The sequence below is a fragment of the Numida meleagris genome, chromosome 3 (genome assembly GCF_002078875.1).
Source record: "Numida meleagris isolate 19003 breed g44 Domestic line chromosome 3, NumMel1.0, whole genome shotgun sequence".
Taxonomy (NCBI): Eukaryota; Metazoa; Chordata; class Aves; order Galliformes; family Numididae; genus Numida; species Numida meleagris.
Genome location: NC_034411.1, coordinates 46,894,845 through 46,914,250, shown reverse-complemented (window position 1 = coordinate 46,914,250; position 19,406 = coordinate 46,894,845). Strand labels below are relative to the sequence as shown.

The window sequence follows — 19,406 nt, the reverse complement described above, 5'->3', positions numbered from 1 at the left end:
GGGGAATGATGTCTTTGGAAATTGGGTGCAGGCAAATAAGGTTTGTAACTGCAAGCGTAAAGCAAAAATAACGCAAAAATTCTATTAAGAAACCGGTGCCCTGAATATGGGCTTCCTGTGGCTGTGAAGAATGCTTTTGGTACTATGTTCCTTCGAGTGTTCGGCTGAAAGAACACTGCTCTTCGCCTAGCACCAGAAGACACACTGTATCCACTCAAAACATAACATGTTTGTCCTGAAAAAATAACAACGGACCACGCAGGCTCCTTAGCGCCCTAACCCCAGCGTGACTCCCACCTGGCTGCGGCCCCCATACAGTTGGCCCGGCAGCGCCCTGCGCCTCCGGGAACCAGGCCAGGTTTCTAGGAAAAAAAACAAAACATTTTGCTCAGCGGGGTTCTGAGAGCCCAGCCAAACGCGCACCGAGAGAGGCGCTGGGCAGTAACACGACAAGGCAGGCTCGGAACAGGCTGGCAGGAAGCGCTCTGCAGAGGCGTGCGGCCCAGCGCTGCGGCAGCACCGCTGTGAGCCGCGGGGGCTACTCAGGCGCAAAGCCGTAAAGAGACCCCACCGCCACACGCACTCCCCAAAGACCCGAAAGCTGCCACCGTCGCGCATGCGCCTTGGGTGTGCACGGGGTGAGGGATGCGAGGCAAGCACGCGACATCCGGGCATTCCGCCCTGCCCCGTGGCCACGCCCCTTCAGAGCCGGGGAAGGAGCCGTCTCTTCGCCTCGCGCGCGTGCCCGCCTGCTCGTTTCGTGCGCGCGGCCGTTGGGGGCGCGGCCGGCAGCGGGGCCGCGCGTGAGCCCGGCGCTCGGTGAGATCCCGGCGCGGAAAGGGCGCGGCGCGGCGACACGGCTCTCCTCCGCGCCCTGCTGCCTGCCGAGCGACGGCGACGGGTGAGCCGCGGCTGTGTGAGGCCGGGGAGGCCGGCCGAAGCCTGCGCTCCCAGCGGGGCTGCGTCCCGCTGCCAGCCGGCGGCGGCTGCCTGGCAGCCCAGGGGTAAACAAACGGCGTTGGGGCGGGGGGGGGGGGGGAAGCCGGGGCCCCTGACAGCGCCCGGCCGGCGCGGGGGCGGTGCCGGCCGCAGCCCCCCGGAGGCAGCGCGGGGTGCGCTTCGCCAGTGTCCCCTCCTCCCTGCCCGCCCTCCGCCCGGTGCCGGTGGGAACGGGCCTTGTAGGGTGCCCGCCCCGCCCCCGCGCTCGGCCCTGCCGCAGGCCTGCCGCCGCCCGGAGCGCCGCGAGCCCTGCCGCCTGCCCTGCCACCGGCGCGGACGGGGCAGGGCCGGGGGCTGCCCGGTGAGGTCGGCGGGTGTCCTTGTTGCGTGCGGGGAGAGGGGAAGAGCGGGAGGAATCCAGAGGTACTGCCGAAAGCCGTCTGTGATCCCCCGGGTTCCGAGTCGCCACGCTCGGATTATCCAAGAGGTTGTGCTTTCTCAGAATTTTTGTCTCTCTCCGTTCCTTTTGTAATGGGTTGTAGGCCTGTGCTGGAAGCTTCTGTCTGCCACGTAAAGGCGAGGAAGGCTGCGTAGCTGCACTCCTGTAACCCCGGAGGTCGGCGATCGGCAGCGTGTCGGGCGCTGTCAGGGGCTCGTTGCAAGGCGCGGACACTGAAACGGTGCTGTGGCCTCGCTTTCACAAGTTGTAATGCTGCCGCTGTTTGAATTCTCCAGGGAGAAATCCCGTGGGCTGGAGAGAGGGCTTTCTTTTGTTCTGTCCACTTCTGCGCAGGTTTGGCCGAGGAGCTTTTCATAATCCTTGCTTCCCTTTTGCTGATTGTGTTGTTATTGTGCCAAAATCAGTGTGTGTGAGCATGCTGATCCTAACCTGGGCTGTAACAACAGCATCACTTTGCTTCTGCTGCTGCTTAAGGAAGGAGATCTCCCTCTGCTTTCTCTTTTTTTTTATCAGACGAACACTTTTGGTGCTCAAATGCTTTCCCTAGGCAGCTGCTGCCATCTGATGCATGTCATACAACTTGTGCTGTGATTTGGAGGGTTAAGGCTCGTGTATCCCTGGTGATTTGTGGTGACGAGTACATTAGCAATGCTTTTCTGTGGTCTTCCTCACTGCACTTCTCTCCCAAAAGTACAAAAAATATTGTTAAGCACTTTTGGTTGTCAAGCAAATTAAGTAGGAAGCCTGAGAAGTACACTGGTAAGGTTAGTCTGTCTTCCACTCTATATGCATCTAAATGGCTTTGAATATTTTTTCAATACTGATCCGGCTGTACTCGGTAAAGAAATAGATTAACAGGGTGAATTGAGGTTGTATTGCAAACTGAGACGTTTCGTGGGGTCTCATTCTTTTCTGAAGTTGGAAGGTGTTAGAGAATAGAATCCTAGCAGAATGGGCAAAGTGTAAGCAAAAGCAGTGTTTTTGCTGTGCTTCTTGGACGTTCTTTCTCTTTGGAACTAAATTATTTGCTTACTCCATTAACTTTGTAATTTCCCTCTTACTTTGATGGTAGAAGTTTAATGAGTGATAAGTCTAACTAGCAGTACCTGGTCAGAAAGTTTCTTGGCAGGGTTTCTGAACATTCATAGGCAACCCGTTTTTTTTTTTTTTTTTTTTTTTTTTTTGTGCAAATGATAAGTAGTTTAACTAAAGCAATGAATCATTCATGCTGTTTAACCTATATCCTGAAGGGGTTTCCCCAGTACTTATGTGAAGCACGTGGCTGTGACAGCGTAGGGATGTCAGTCTTTGAGTGCTCTTCTGCAGCTGCTGGGGATTTCAGCATCATAACAAACGTGTGCTCTTAAATTCAGCTGAACCGAAAGAAAGCTAACACGACAATATAATTTCCTTCTTATTGATGAACATGTTTCTTTGGTGAGTTCTGTCTCTCAAATGAAGCAAATGCTGTTTGCCTCTGGCAGTGGGATCCAGTGGTATAGAGATGAACATAGATAATCACCTATCTAATGATGATTTGTACTGGTGACGGTTCTCTTTCAATTTCCTTATCTGAACAGGGAGAGTAAAGGTGAGTTGAGTTTCTGTCGGTAAGACGGTTTGATTGTGCAGTGATTGAATATTCCTGAAAGGACCATAAATTAGCGAGGGCTTTAAAGTGAGAGTTTAAAATTGAATGAAGATTGTAGAGAAACCTGTGTACGCTTTCTTAAGTGTCTGGACGCTATTTTTCAGTTTGGACTGTAAAATCTTGTGGTATAAAACAGGCCAAGGAAATGGAAATTGCAAAGGAGCTCTAGATTCTGACTTACTTTGTAAGCTGCTGTTTTTAATAGTTTTTTGGGATGACACCCATCTTTTTTTCATTTCATTATAATCTGTTAATGCCACTTGAATGTAAAATACCATGCAAACCTTTATAGCCTGTAGGACATCTAATTGAGTAGGCTGCGCTGTTGACCAAATGTCAAACACTGATCTCTAAGCTCTTAATGTGAAACCATGATGAAAACCTGATAGGTTTAAACTTAAGGCATGAGAACGAGAGGCTCAGTGATATAAACTCTCAATTTGTGTGGTTACAGCTCTCTGTGTAGGACTTATGTTATTGGTTCAGTGATCATTGTACAGTGATACCTGGTTTGGACCTCATCACAAAGGTGCCAGGAGACAGGTGATGTGGTGTTTGTTTTGGGAAGCTTAGGCTTCATATTTGTCTTCTTAGAAGCATCTCTAGCATAAATTACAGTTTTCCAAAAATCCAGTGGGATAGGGAAATTTGTTGGAGTGACAGGTTCTTTGCAAATTGGATCTTTTTGAGGGTGCTTTGTCTTCATAACTGTAATGCTCTTACAAAACTTCTTTTAGCTGAGTCACTATTGTCATCGGCCATGGAATGTATTGGATGGGAATGTTCAGCTGGAGTCTCTGGAAAAAGTAATAGCTTCGTACCCACTGACATTTGGGAAGGGCTGTTTAAATTATATTAGAGATCAGAAATTGATGACTCGTACGTCCACAAACCTTGCGCAAACTTGTAGTGCAGATCGGTGTGTTTTCCAGTTCTAGATTTGAGTTACAAACATTGAAAGATCAGCACATAACATCTTCAGCAGGAGATAAATTCCTAGCTTCCTGCCATGGGCTATTTGGGATAGGTGAGCTTTTGTTCTGTTAAGAAAATGGTTGGGGGTTTCTGCTGCTTCTTGTTGCTTGTTTGTTGTGATTATTGTTTGTTTGGTCGGTTTTTGTTTCTTTGAAACTGGATATTGCTTTTAAAACCAAGTAGTACAGAAGGGGGAAAAGCCAAACAGGAATTGCAAAAAGTGAAATACCTGAAGATGGAATAGGCTGAAGTTCCTAACGTCATCTCTGATCTTCTTCTCCTATTCTTTCTCATCTGCTTTAAAATTTTCAAATTATTTTAGAACGGTCTTTGTATTTCACTATTATCCGATACGGTGGGAGGGAGGTAGGGAGGCGGGATGTTAAAATTTTTGTATGCTAACTGCTTTTCTTGTAAAGCGATCAGGCTCCGTGCTACTGCTACTAACAGGAATAGATATTTTAATAGTAAAATACCCTCATATGTGTGGAGAACACTACGTCTGTGATTTGGTTTTAGAGAGCAGTTGCGTTCAGGTTCCATTTTGAAGTTGCTTTCTTATTTTGCTACGGGAACTGGTTCAACTTGTGTAGTAAGACCTGAAGCAGTATAGTAACGAGATTTTTGGCCTGATCTCTGTAAATATAAGGACGGGTATTCTACAGCAGTGTATATGAATTAAAATATTATGTAAGGAGAAGAACAGTAATTGGTTTTGGCTTCTTCTGGATGGCTAAAACTACCAACTGTAATGAAAGAAGCATTACACTTTAGCAGTAATTATGGTTCTGATTTCTGAGGAATGGTTTACTTTCATTTCTGTTTTTCTGTAAGATTTGTGGGTTGATATCTGTGCATTACATTTTTCATTCAGATATATAACCTCTGATCCATCTCTGTTAGGTTTTAATAAGTGCATGGGTATGAACACATAGAAAAAGCCTGTTCAGTAAAGAACTTTTTAATATTAAGCAACCATTTAATAAGTTTTTAAGTCTGAAGACTGAAGCTGGACAAACTTTAACTGGAATAAAAGGCGGTTTATAAAATAATCAAACTTGAAATGTTTTTTTAGTTCACCAACTGCTGCAGTCTTTAATTCAAGTTTCATGCATATTTTTCCTGAAAGATTCCTGATGAGCCAAACCGGAGAATGAAGTGAAGCAGGTCATAATAATCACTTTTAAGAGCTGTCTTTTCTAGCTGTAAGTCTAAATAACCAACTAGCATGACTAACAGCTAGCAATAAGCCAGAATGACATTGCAGTCGAAAAGTCTAATAAAGCCCTGATTATTTTTCCCTGAGAAATGCAATAATATTTAGCCATTTGTAGCTACAGATAACATAAACAGATGACCATTTCAGAGGATTGTACGTATAGAAAGCAATCTGTACACCAGAAATCAAACCTTGTTTCTGATCTTGTTTCTTGCAGAGTCTCCAGCAGTCAAGGAGTCACACTGAGCTCAAGTTCAGAAGTACTTTACACATGACATCTACTGGCTCTCTAGCTGACTCTGCCCTGTCACCATCTCAACAGGTAGAGTGCTTTTGTGCCTGAGCCATGCAGCAAGCATAGCTGTTCCTGGTGTGATTGTCCTGTGGCAAAAGGCACATTTAGGCCTTCAGGTCTCTTCTTTGGGGAATGCGTCAAGAAGAATGCATGGCAGATCTGTCACAAAAGTACTCTAAGGAAAGCCTAGTAGTCTGGGGTTTGTTTTTTTTATTTAACATTCTTGGAGCTTGATAGCAATAGAGAAAGTGTTCTGTTGTAAAATGGAAGCAGTCCAGATACATCGGGCATAGTGAGTGTCTGCTTCAGTCAAAGCAGTGTTTTGTTTTGGGTTTGGTTCTATTTTTTTCGTCTGCAGTGATTTGAAAGGAAATATCAGTGAATTCTGTGAATGGGAGGAAGATGTTTTACCATTAGGGAAAAAGGAACTCCTAAAGCATTACCCAAAAGAATGCAGAATACAGGACAGCTCGTATAATAGGGTGGATTTTTTGAGGGGACAGATACAGAAAAGCTCTTTTTTTTTCAAGATTGACATGTAAAAGTTTGAACTTTTTTTTTCAAATTCTAATGCTTGCTATTTTTGCTGTATTTAGAAATTTCTTTTTTTTTTTAAGTAGATGGATAACTTTAAGTTATGCTTTATAAAACAGTTAGTACATGATGAGGTTTTGATTTATCCTTTATGCTCTATCACTGATAAAAGTAGCAGAAGGATGTGTGCTTGTGTTTTCCCTTGCAGTAAGAAGCCATGCTTTGAGCCTGAACTTTTTCTGCCTCTTTTATGTGTAATATATAAATTGCTGTAGCCTATGATGGTAATGGTGAAAGTAGCATGCTACTTGTATAGTAGTTTGGGCTTTAGTAATTGAAGCTTCTGGTTCTGTATTCACTGATTATGAAATAGTCTAGACTTAATCTCATATGTCCAACATGTGCAGTCACTACCAGCCATGGATGATGCTGTTGTCTTTGGCATTCTGGGAAAACTTTTTAAAGCTACATTCAGAATATTTGGATTGACAAATGTGATGCACTTAGTTGCAACAGAATCTGGGGTTGTCTTGGTGAACTCTGAGCAGTGGGGGAAAAGGGTCATTTGTATAGAGTTGAGGTTTTAAGTGTGGCATCTGAAAAGGCTTTATTTCCTTAAAGTCTTCCTGATGGAAACCAGTTTGAAGAGAGAAGGCTTCATAAAATCCATGTCAAGAACTTCTTTTTCAAACTAGAAAAAACTGTATAAAAAAATCTGCTGCCTCATAGGATACTATAAGATGGCTACTACTCTATTACCTGTGCAACTGAGATACGTAATTTATAAATTTGTCACCTCTTCATAATGTTATTCCACGTAGGAATCTAGCAGTTTGTAATGTTGATTGTTGCACTTCAGAATTTGCCACTTCAATGAGTAGCTGGAAATTAGTGTAGCATTAGATTAAAATTGTACATCCGTTTCCTGCCTTCCCAATGCTATGGAGGGACATTTAAGTAGGATTTGAGGTGACCTGCTCCCTAATGTGGAGGACAAAGGCTGCATTGCTTTTGGGGGAGCCTCAGAATGAGGCTGTTTAACCTTGGGCTTCGTTGAGTCTTGGTGAGTGGAGTTTGATGAGTTGAGTTGCCTTTTGTTGCAGGGATGGCAGCTCATGGTGACACCTGTTATAACCCCTGTTGGAATGGTGTCAGAAGACCAAACCTCCAGTTCGTGTTATCTGTCATTTGAAAACTAATAAATAAAAAAACCCACACCAAGTGACAACAACAACAAAAAACTAACAAATCCCCAAACCAACCAACCAGATAAAACTTCCACAAAAAAAAAAAAGAGTGTAATATGAATAACAAAGATATTCTGTCTGTTTTGTAAATATGAAAGTTGTTATACTTGTGCAAGACAGCTGTGACAAGAAAAGTTTAACTTCTGGGAGACTATGAAATTTGTTTTAAACAGTTTTTCTAGTCAAGATTAATGGTACTCTCCTGTGCATGGGAGGATGTAGAAAAATAAAATAGTTTGTTCAATAGTTTTCTATAGTACTAGCAATTCTATTTTTGGCAGAATATTCTGAAACGTTTTTATGTTTCTCTCTTTCTTCTTCTTGCTATCTAATCTTAGCCGCAGAGCTGGTTAAAAGATGGAAGATTTAGGAATACTGTGGTGTCTCGTTCAATCTCCAAAACAACAGGGAATTTTTTAGAATGGTTTGCATACATTTGGTTGCTTGTGGGTGGTTTTGGATGCTCCTGGGAGTTTAAACCTGTAGTACTGCTTGCGTATCTCTGTTCTTCTACTTCCTTGAACCAGTAATTTCAGAATCTGTTGGCCTATTTAATCAAATTTGATAGAGGGAAGAATCTTGAAGAGAGTTGAGCTTTTGTAGGTTTTTTGAATAGAAAGCGTCTGAGTAGTGGAGGTTCCAACAGTGGCAGTAATTGCTGTGATTTCCTCCTTATTCGGACCAAAGAGTTCACGTAGAGGAGAGTAAGTAAGCAGATTACAACTTTGTTAAAACCAAGTACACTTACACTTTGTGGTATGGGAGACAGAGCTCTCACTTGCAGCTGAACTATTGTGCAGTGACTGTTTAAAACTCCTGTTAGGCTATTTTAATGTTTGTGTTACAACAGCAACTGAAAATCATGTGGCTGTAGCAGCTGGAATTTTAATCCTTTTAATTATGACAGATTTTCAAAGCATGTTCTGGCTGATTTGGTCAGCTGACTGTATAGTATGTACAATAACATCAAGTGATTGCAGAAATTCTGAGACCAGTGGTCACCTCATTGGAACTGGATGTATTTTTAGGTTTCTCTGCTAGTAACAGTCAAGTGTGTGTACTTAAGCATCTCATATGAGCTGAACCTAGTTGCTGACACTGTGCTATCAGAAAAGGACAGCTGTTCCTTCTTGCTATAGTCATTGATTTGACATTTTGTCTTCTCACCAAATTGTGGCGAGGAACACAATAGGGTATAAATACTGTAAATGTTATTTGTATGTGTCTTAATGACAGCTGTTTTTCTTCTGGTCAGCAATGGTGTGCTTTGCTGGGCCTTCAATTTTGTCTACTGTAGTAATTGATAGTACAGCTTTAGACGACGTTGTGTCCAGCAATAATTTTCTTTATCCTTTACCCAACAGTTTGTCAGATAGTGTTTGGGAAGAAGGTGGTGGCTCATGCTCTCTGTGTAGTACTAGCAATATGTCATTTGTGGAACTTCAAAGGAAAATGATTCATATGTGGATACACTTAATCAGTGAATCAAAGAGGCGCTAAGTTCCGTGGTTCACAAGCAGTTCTGCAGCAGGTGCAGAATTTTAGTAAACGTCATGCTGATGCTCTACTGATGTCCAAATAGCTTTTGGATCATATATTTGATCGTGGAGCCACAGGATTTGAATTTTAATAGGAAAAAGGCATCTAATACCAATGTATCTTTTATAGCTGCCAATAAAGTTCTAATTTACAGGAACTGAGAGAGATGGTTTTTTTTGGATATTTGTTTGCTTGCATAACTGCTTCTTTATTTAAAAACAAAAAAAACCAAAAAAAAACAGCTGCAAACATCTGCAATCAGAATTAGCATCTACCTATCGGTAACACATGATATTTTAGGGTCTTCATAATGATGTGGTCTTCATAAACTGTTTAGTGATATTTAATGTTTTTACCAGGTTCTCTCTCCTTCTCACACACTTCAAAATTCCATTTGTTTCTATGAGGTCATTAAGTTTTGGTAAGGGTTAGCTTGTGTGAAAGGAGTCTTGGTGCTTGAGAAAAGCTAGTATAATCATGCAACTCGGGTTTCACAATCTGACTTGTAAAGACCAAGATAGCGTGCTAGGGAGGAGGATGTTTTACTGTCTTAATAGAATGTACTTCTGTGCAAGCTCACATAGGCTATTTAAAGGTAGTATTTAATGATAGTTGACTAATTTAGGGTATGTCTACACAAATGGTGCAGGCAAACATGAGCTCTGGTTGACTGCATTCTGAGCAGCCTGAATGTAAGCCAGCTTTGGCCTAGAAGCAAGACAGCGGTGCTAGCATAGCTGTGTGCTCTAGCTAACAAACCTGCTGCCTGGTCTAGAAACAGCTCGATTCTTAAAGTGAGCCAGGGGCACAGCTTTTTGCAAAGTAGGTAAACATTTATTTATTTTAAAACGTAATTGTGGGTTACTGATCAAATTAAGCCTTGCTGCTACCAGACAGTTTGTTTGATGGGAGCCAGATTGTGTTCAGACGTATGGAGGGCAGGGCCCTACGAAGTCTTTTTCATTATCAACTAATGTTGTTCTATTTCAAGGCTATTTCTATTTTGTGTCAAGTGCTTTAAAATACACATGTAATCTGAGAGTTTCCATCTGATCTCTGTGACTAACTGATCTGCTGAACATTTCAGCAAAACTTTCTCTGATTGACTCCGGGAAACGTAGAGCTTGGTTTTAGTATTGATGCAAAACTCCAAAGTTGTTTTGGTCTATCAGCAGGCAGACCGTTGTATTTGAGAGGAATTAGTTCAAAGGAGAACTTTGGCAAAAGAACTACAAATGAAGTTGCATTCTCTGTCCAGTAATCTTCCCCTTTTCATTCTTTACTGAACATTTTTTAAGATCTTTCTGTTAGATGCCATCAGTCTTGATACGTAAGGTTAAAGCATGTTGTGTGCCAGAAAGTTTTGCTGAAATGTTCAGCAGACCAGTTAGTGACAGAGTTTGGTGACTGATGCATTTGATAATTTATGATGAAGAAGCTTGTTTCTCAGCATACAAATACAAAGGTACAGTGAGGAAAATTCAGCTGTGTTTTGCCTGCTAAGAGTAGCACATATGCTTCTTTGTTAGAAGCGTTTGGGGAGAGTGGGTGGCTAAAATATTTGAGTTATCCAAATTACGAGGGATGGAGGGATGAGAACTGATTGGTACTTAAAGTTGGCATGAATTTCAAAGTATTAAAATAATACAGCTCAGTGAAGTTGGATTGAACTCTATTGAAGTGCTTTAAATAATTTAAAGTGGAGTGTCTGAAAAGCTGTTTTGTTTCCTCTTATTTTCAGTTTGAACAAAAGGAATAATACTCATCATTCTTATTTTTACAGTTTAGAGTACTTTTCATTTAAGAAATTTTAATGAATTAATACTGAAGTGTTTACTGACTGCATTTTTTAGCCAGTGGAAAAAAATAAGGAACCATTTCTGTTCTATTAAATTCCGCAAGCATTTTGTTTTTATTAAAATGAAACAAAACAAAAACCAACAACAAATAACCAAACTTATTTGGAGCTTAGGGAATGAGGAAAAGATGGAACTGAGTGATGTATTTTGAGGTTTGGCTCTGTGTTAGTCACTCTCTGGTATCTCTGAACTGTAATCCCAGTGGTATCACTTCTGCAGGGGAGTTTTTGGAGCACGTGGGAGGGTTTGGTCATTTCTGTGGGCTTGCACTCAAGCTAGTAAGCAGTTCCAGAGCTTCTGGAAGTATGATACAAAGATGCAAAGTTTAACTTTTTTTAATTATTACTTTTTTTCCATTTAGCACAGCAGAGGATTGGGTTTGTGTGTGTCAGTGTGTTAAAATAGATTATGCAATTAATTCCATTTGGATTTTTATTGCTGTTTGTCCTAGTTATATAGAGTTGCCATGTTACCCCCACACTTTGAACTGCTGGTATTGTAAATAGGATGAGTGGTAGAATGCATTAAATTACCTTTTGTGGGTTGAACTGGAGATGTATCAGTAGGGCTGTTTTGCACAGTATAGTTTTAATGTCAAAGTTTCCAGTGAAATCAAAGGGATTAGCAATTATACCATGCATTTCACTACATTTATGCAAAAATGTAAAACTGAAAGAGGAGCTACAGGTGAAATTAGTAAGAGTGAAGAGCTGTTACAAAGGGCTGCTCTCTGTCAGAAGTGTGTGTGGAGACACAGAAGGAGGTTGAGATGAATGCCGAGGGTTGCAGGTTGCCTTAAAGAGAACTGCATGAAGAAGGTGCTGGAAGCTTAAGTGGTAGCAAGTAGCCCAGGCAACTTTGTTTAAATTAGAGAACTGGATGCACAGATACGGATGAGTTTGGCTTCCTTTATTTTGTCTCCTTTCTCCATAAATTGCATGGTTTATGATTTTAGGTAAAAAACACTAGTCGATGATGATGCTTTGGTTTTAATTGAATCATCTATTTGGAATGGGCTGGGAAAAAGAGCTCTTCCTGTGAGAAGATTATTCAATGTTTTTATCTAAGTTACATATTGAATATCTGGTGAATACATGCACAAACTATGCGTGTATTCTAATACAAATGCATATATTTAATTTTCGGGTGAACTTTAAGCACTATTTGTTTGAGGTAAAATTTCACCTACTTGTTCTCTTAAAATGGGTACTGATCAGTTCACTTTGCTTTAATATGCATTTCTTCATACACTTGGAGAATGCAAGAATGCAAATAACTGTAAGTAAATATTAACAATATTCAGTTAATGTTCTGTGTTTTTTTTTTTTTTTTGTCTCCCTTCTCTTCATTCAGAATTGGATTTACAGTCATGGAGGAACATCAGCAACATTTGCACTGTGTGAACTGTGTCAGCCGTCGTTGTATGACCAGACCAGAGCCTGGCATTTCGTGTGATCTGATAGGCTGTCCACTGGTTTGTGGAGCAGTTTTTCACTCATGTAAAGCTGAGGAACATCGCATTTTATGTCCACTTGAAAGAGTGCCTTGTTTGAATAGCGGCTTCGGATGTCCCTTCATAGTGGCCCGTAACAAAATTGCTGATCATCTAGAAGTTTGTCCTGCAAGTGTGGTGTGTTGCACCATGGAGTGGAACAGATGGCCTGTCAGTTACGCAGACCGAAAATCTTACGAAAATCTGAGTAAAGATGTTGATGAAGTGGAGCAGCTAGACATGGCTTTAGCCCTTCAAGACCAGCGCATGTTACTAGAATCACTTAAAGTAGCAACTATGATGTCAAAAGCAGCTGATCAAATGTCAGAATCCAGAGAACAAACGTCTGTCAAAACAAATGCCCCAGATACAGTGTGCTCAAATGGTTTGATACCTGTAGATGAAGAGTCCTATGGAGCACTTTATCAAGCTACTGTAGAAACAACAAGGAGTTTAGCTGCTGCTCTGGATATCTTGAACACTGCTACTAGGGACATCAGTATGTTAAACTCAAGGCTCTGTGCTTCACCACAGGAAATGAAAGAAGATACTGAGATTAAAGAACAAGCTTCTAATGGCATTATTCAGGATAGTAAGTCTGACCATGAGTATCCAGATGAAGAAAACATTGGAGCAGTTGGGGGAATTAACTTTGATAGCCTGCATCAAAATTCACAAATGGAACAAAATGGCTCTAGTAATATTTGCTATGATGCAATACAAAATCGTGACTTAAATCCAAACCTTAATAACTCCTCACTCTTGTGTAATGGTTTTCATGTAGAAAATGAGTGTTCAGAGGTGTTGGACCAGAATGAAGATCTTGGTGTATCTAATTCAAAATCATCCAGTGTAGCAAATGGTGAATGTACTGCATCTCATGATGGTGAAGCATCACAGTCTTGCAGCACTTTCCCTGTAACATCACCACTTAAAGAAGTGATTCCATCTGATCACTTAGTTAATGGCAATGTTAATCATGTGCTGCTTCCCCATAATGCTAATGAAGAAGAAATTTTAGAGAGGCAAGTGGAGCAGGAAAGACTGAGAAATGTAGACGTGTTTTCAATTATGCGGCATCGATCGTACAAATTCCTTTGGTCAGCACCAAAAGAAGACAAAGCTGTTGATACATCAGATTTGGAGATAACAGAAGATCCTATGGGTCTTCAGGGAATTGATCTAATCACTGCAGCTCTGTTGTTTTGCCTAGGAGACTCTCCTGGAGGTAGGGGAATATCAGAAAGTCGCACTGTCGATGTGTATCGCGTTGACTTTGGGACCCAAACGTTTTCTCTCCCATCAGCTATATTGGCCACAAATACAATGGTGGGGGAAATAGCTTCAGCATCTGCGTGTGATCATGCCAACCCACAGCTCTCAAATCCAAGTCCATTCCAGACCCTTGGACTGGATTTGGTATTGGAATATGTGGCTAGATACCAAACAAAACAGCGTTCAATGTTTACATTTGTTTGTGGACAGTTATTTAGGAGGAATGAATTTTCTTCTCATTTTAAGAATGTGCATGGTGACATTCATGCTGGCCTTAATGGCTGGATGGAGCAGAGGTGTCCCTTGGCATATTATGGGTGTACATATTCTCAACGAAGGTTTTGTCCTTCAACGCAAGGGGCAAAAATTATTCATGACCGCCACTTACGGTCATTTGGAGTTCAGCCTAGTATATCTACAGTATTAGTAGAACCGGCAAAAAGCTGCTTAATTGGACTGCACAATGACCATTTGAGTAGTCTACCTTTTGAGGTTTTGCAGCACATTGCTAGTTTTCTAGATGGCTTTAGTTTATGTCAGCTTTCGAGAGTGTCACGTTTAATGAGAGATGTGTGTGGAAGCTTGCTTCAAGCACGTGGAATGGTGATACTGCTTTGGGAGAAGAGAAAGTACCAAGATGGAAGTTCTTCTTGGCAAATGAAAGAAAAGGTAAGTTACTTTTGGTGGTAAAAGGGAAAGTGTTAATTTGGTCATCTCTTCTTTTCCATTAAGATTTTTCCTGATCTAATGTTATTACTGTTTTTTGATATAACGTACCTTCAAGAAACAGATTATCATGTAGAACGATTAGCAAAAATGGCTAGCAGGTTGGTTCAATTTTCCACATACTTCAAGAAGTAGATGTAGTGTCTGCCCACTTTTATTTGGTGTAAATTAACATTTTAAAATCTTGGGAAAACCGTAGGTTTTAGCTTTTACTTCATTATTGACTTTAATATTAAATATTCCATAAAAGTGGGAAAGTTGCCTACAGAGTTTGCATCTCTTGCATTTATACTGTTTTAAGCAATTTTGCTTTTTGTTCAACTGTTCAGATCTTATTTGTTGCCATGATAGAGTGCCTTAAGTGTATAAATGATTTTCAAAACCTTTGAGTGACCTTTGTAAATTGTTTCTCGATCTTCCCACCCTCCAAAGTGCAGAGTATCCACGGCAATCATTTGGAATTGTGGAAGCTGATCATTTCACAAGTGGATAATTTCCTAATGAAGTTACCAGTCATGACCAGTAGTGATGATTATGCAGCACTTTGTCATTTAACTTCTGACAGCACCTACTTTGTAGGCACACGCAAAAAAAATATTGCCTGGCCTTCTTTCCAGTGTTCAGAGCTAACTGGTAATCTGAATCAGCATGAAAATGACTATCCAAAATTTGGACTTGTATGGTTTTGTCATATTGATTTTTTATAGACCCAAAATATGTCTTGAAAGTATGGCACAAACATTTAATCTCCCGAGTTCAGATATCTTGAAACATTTTGAGACTATGTACAACTTGTTTTCTAGGTTTGGCGGTTCAGTACAGCCTTCTGTACTGTGAATGAGTGGAAGTTTGCTGACATCGTAAGCATGGCTGACCACCTGAAGAAATGTAGCTATAACGCTGTAGAGAGAAGAGAGGAGGCTGTTCCACTGCCATGTATGTGTGTAACACGAGAACTCACTAAAGAAGGACGTTCACTGCGTTCTGTTTTGAAACCTGTACTTTAAATATTGCAGCCACTCCAATTGCACATACACTCAAGCACCTGATATAACCTCGGTAATATTACGTGACACTTTATTAATGTACTAAAGATACTTTCTAGCTAAATCTACTCTGTCACTGTGTATATAAGGTTTGAAGTGACATTTATTTTTTATAATACTGTTTAGCTGGAAAGTAATGAAAGTTGCCTTAACGTTTGAAAAATTTGGAACTTGCTGGACAGGGTAGTTTTATCTAACTTATGTAATTTAAAAAAGGAATCCTAAGGTGTGGTTGTTTTTTTAATTCACTGGTGCCCATGTTGCTGTTGACTGATAACATTTCAAAAATGGCCTCCAAATGGTATGCACGTTTAGATGGAAAACACTGAATCGTACTGAGACAAAATCCTGACCAAATGCACTTTCTGCATTTGGTCTATTTTTCTTAACAAATTACAATCCAAATATTTGGAAGATGAGGAAGAATTCAGAACTTCATGGTAGATATCTCAAACGCTCAGCTTTGAAGCACATCTTTACTCATGAAATCAGTGTTCTAGTGCTATTCCTAATTAACAGGTGACCTAGGATAAGCTTTTAAAATTTTTTTTTTAGGAATGATTTAAGTGAGCTCAGATTTACAGCAGCTTAATTTTTAGTGCAACTTTCTTTTGACATGTCAAAATTGATTACTTTTCTTCTGAGCTATTAACAGCTACATCACTTACGGGAGCAAAACTTGTAGAGCTAAAAACATGGAATGCTAGTTTTTATTCTCGCACCTACAATGGCATCTGATTTAAAATGTTTCTCCTTGTCCTGCAATTGGCTGAGGGTTAAATTGCTTGAGCGGTCAGAAATTCAAAGTATGTGATGAACGTTTATGAACTTACAATGCAGCTAATGAAAGGGCTTTATTTGTTTTATGGTATTGTGAGATGTATTGTCTCCTTTTCTGTTAATTTGTCCAGAAAAAAAATGCTGCTTTTTTTGAGGAGCATTTTAAATTACTGGTATGTATATCAAATGTATCATCTTCATAAGATGAGACATGATTTGTTAATTGCATAAAGCATATCAGAAATGTCTATTCAGCCACATCTGTTAAATGAACAACTCCAGTTTGTATCCAGTCTTCCATAATAAAAGACCTTGCAAAGCATTTGTGAATAGGGAATACATGCTATGAAAAATGCCCTGGTATAGCAAAACTGTAATTACTTGAACTGACTTTCCAACTTGTTTGTATTAATGTTGGTGTCTCTAGCTTGTTGCACTTAGCAACTGTGCCACAAAGCTAAAACAGAAACAGACCAGAGCTTAGAACAAAGAAATACAGTACGTATTTCCATTATAGGAAAAAATAAGAGATGTTTACAAAAATGGCTAAATTTATTACTTGTAACTTCTGTACTGGACAGTTGTTTATGGCTAGTCTGGCTGCAGTTCTCAACTTTGGTATCTGTGCATTTCCCATTCTGGGTCTGGTCCAGCTAAACATTCACTGCCTTTTCCTATCCAGAGTGCTAAGGGTGTCCAGGAAAAAAAAAAAAAAGACTTTTATCCTTTAGTGCCATGAGTTTAAATTACAAGAGCTCAAACAGGAGCTCTGCCTGGATCCTGAAGCTACAAGTTCTCTTTCCACACTTTCTCTTCTTTGGTTGAAGAGAGGAATTAAGTAAACCTACTGGAGAAGTCAACAGTATTTGTGGTAATTCTTAGCTATTACCATAGTTATGTGGAAAGGAGAATCTAGATTTATGTACAGATCTGACCAACTGGGTTTTAAGTAGGAATAAAAAATAATAATTAAAAGAAAAAAACAATAAAAAATAAAAACACCAACCTTGTTCTCTTAGGACATTGAAATGCTTATTACCCACAAATTCTTCAGTACAAGGCAGGAGAGAGACTTTAATCAGTTCTTATCTTTTAGCTCTAACGGCTCCTTGCAGCTGCTCTCCAGTGTTTAAAAGTAGTTGTGACTGGAGGGATCCTGACTGCTGAGGAGCTTATGGTCGAGTTTATGGCAAAATCTACTTTAAAACATCTGTCTTGGTCAGCAGTGTGGTGGTTTAGGTACTTGGCATTCTTTGTAACTACCCAGAACCCTGATAAGTGATGGTAGACGGGCATGTATCTTTGTTCCTTAGGAAAAGAGAGTGTCCAGTTGTAGGAGCTGGTGTTGGTAGAATCTCACTTGTAGCACAGTGCAGATCTACATCTAAAGTATCTGTTGTTGATTTATTAAATGAACTTTTTAAGTACTCAGTGTTCTTCTTAAGAAATAACACTAATTCTCAATTCATGCACTTTTGTTTTCAAATGTAGATACAGGTTTTTTTTTGTTAAATTAGTTTTATTTTTTACGAGAATCCAGAGCTATTAAAATTATCGATGTTGCAAACAAAATCTCTGCCTTGTAAACTGCCGCAAATGCAGGAATACAATATAGTTAGGATAAAACCTTTTTTTTTTTTTTTTTTTTTTTACACTGCTATGCAGTTCATAAAACATCTATGGTGTATAGTCAGTCTATCAAAATGTGGCTTGTTCACATTTGCCCTTGAATTTTAAAAACGTATCCCTTTCCTGGTACATCTTCCTTACAACATACATAGACAGCTGTTCCAGTCTTTCTTTTACTTGATACCACATTGCTACTTTGTTTAAAATATGTTTTCAACCATTATGCAATATTTTTTTTTTTTGCAATGTCTGTTAAAATCCTAATAAAACTTTTGGAGTTTCTCTTTTAGTATGACTCTTGTTTTTTAAACCTTTCCACCAGCCTTTCAGTGTTCAGATACGGTGCTCAATGTCTGCCTGAAGGATCCCACTAAATACTTGAAAAATTAAATTACATAAAGGAATCTATTTACAAATATTTAAACACTGCATGATTTTCAAGGAATTGATATACATCCACTTCAGGATGAAGATCAGTCATTCCTTTTTAGATTATAGACCTGTTTCTATTAAGTCTATTAAGTGGTATAGATTTTCTTCCACAATTAAAGATTCAACCATATAGCACCGACGCTTACTGTACCTGCTGGCTTTTTTTTCTGAATAATAAGTTGGAAAGATTACCTGATGAAGATTATACAGGTTTAGAATACTTCTTTGCAAAGAACATTTTCAGTGTATTGTTTCATTTACATTTTTTCTGTAGAAGGCTCTTGCTTGAAGTAGTCCAGAAGCAAAAAATCTGGGGTGGCTTTTAGAGAATAGTTGTAGTTCCAATTGTTTGTGGAATGGCACAACACAAAACAAAACCTCAGTGATGTCACAGAATCATTAAGGTTGGAGTGGAAGATTGTCCAAGAATTGATTGTTGGCCCTGCGATTTGCTAGTATGAATACGCTGATCGTCTTCAAAAATAAAAATGTGCCTATACTGCATAACTCTGATAACTAATAAATGAATCTAAACTGTGCTCAGTAATGTGCTGTGGCTCACAGTTTTTCAACCACTGTTATATACTTATGGCTATGTTATTTTTTTGTACAGGTGTACCCAAGGTGCCATGTTTAGCCTTTTGTATTTTCCTCTCCATATGTGTATTATTAATTGTCTTGCCTTAATTTCCTTGATGCCTCAAGTATTCCGGAAGTTTTGCCTGTTACTAGTTTTTAAACGAATTTGCTAAAACTGACTTCATAGGGTCTTACATGGTGAATGCATTTTACCAAAGATTTAAATTAAATAGAAAGTTTGATGCTTGCTGTAATAATAGAAAGGTGATTCAAATTCTTACAGTCAAAAGGGCTGATCTTTGATCATCTTCAGATGAACAGTGTAGTGTTTGTTTACAGCACGGAGAGAGTACTACATTCAGATAGTGTTCATAAACAAGTTATGGCTTGTAATTAGAGACAGTTTGAAGAATGGGGTTTTCATAGCATGGCTGTTGCATGCATGTGTGGTGAATATTGTGATAATCCAAACTAGAGAGGAAAACCAAATGGAGAAATAGGCTTAACATACTAAAGGCATCCATTTCCAGCAGAGAAAGTTTCCTCTTCTGACCAATTGTTTCTGAGAGTGCAGAGAGTTTCAGGCTTGTACATTCTGCAACTGTTTCTACTAATGACTTATCAGTCTTTCTATTATAACAGGAGTTACCCTGCTGCTACTTTAGTAGTGTAGATAACTACACTTTAGTTGTAAGCTGGCTTACAAGTGATAAGTGCTGCCTGTATTCC

General features: G+C 39.9%; 1 protein-coding gene across 7 annotated transcripts; it reads left to right on the top strand.

Moving 5' to 3' along the window:
• On the top strand, positions 692-17,955 carry FBXO30 (F-box protein 30). Of its 7 annotated transcripts, none has more exons than XM_021390261.1 (4): positions 693-901; positions 5,462-5,566; positions 12,072-14,154; positions 15,015-17,955. In XM_021390261.1, exons 3-4 carry the CDS (start codon positions 12,088-12,090, stop codon positions 15,216-15,218), a joined length of 2,271 nt encoding a protein of 756 aa, XP_021245936.1. In that variant the 5' UTR covers positions 693-901; positions 5,462-5,566; positions 12,072-12,087; the 3' UTR covers positions 15,219-17,955. The 7 variants fall into 7 exon arrangements, with proteins under 7 accessions (XP_021245940.1, XP_021245941.1, XP_021245936.1 ...); XM_021390263.1 differs by having other exon boundaries at positions 693-1,004; XM_021390262.1 differs by lacking the exon at positions 693-901 and adding an exon at positions 1,217-1,426.

Bases quoted from the DNA above. Each gene is read 5' to 3' on its own strand.
- FBXO30 (XM_021390265.1), top strand. From the start codon at position 12,088: ATGGAGGAACATCAGCAACATTTGCACTGTGTGAACTGTGTCAGCCGT. The intron at 14,155-15,014 runs GTAAGTTACTTT...CTTGTTTTCTAG, and splicing joins CTTGGCAAATGAAAGAAAAG to GTTTGGCGGTTCAGTACAGC.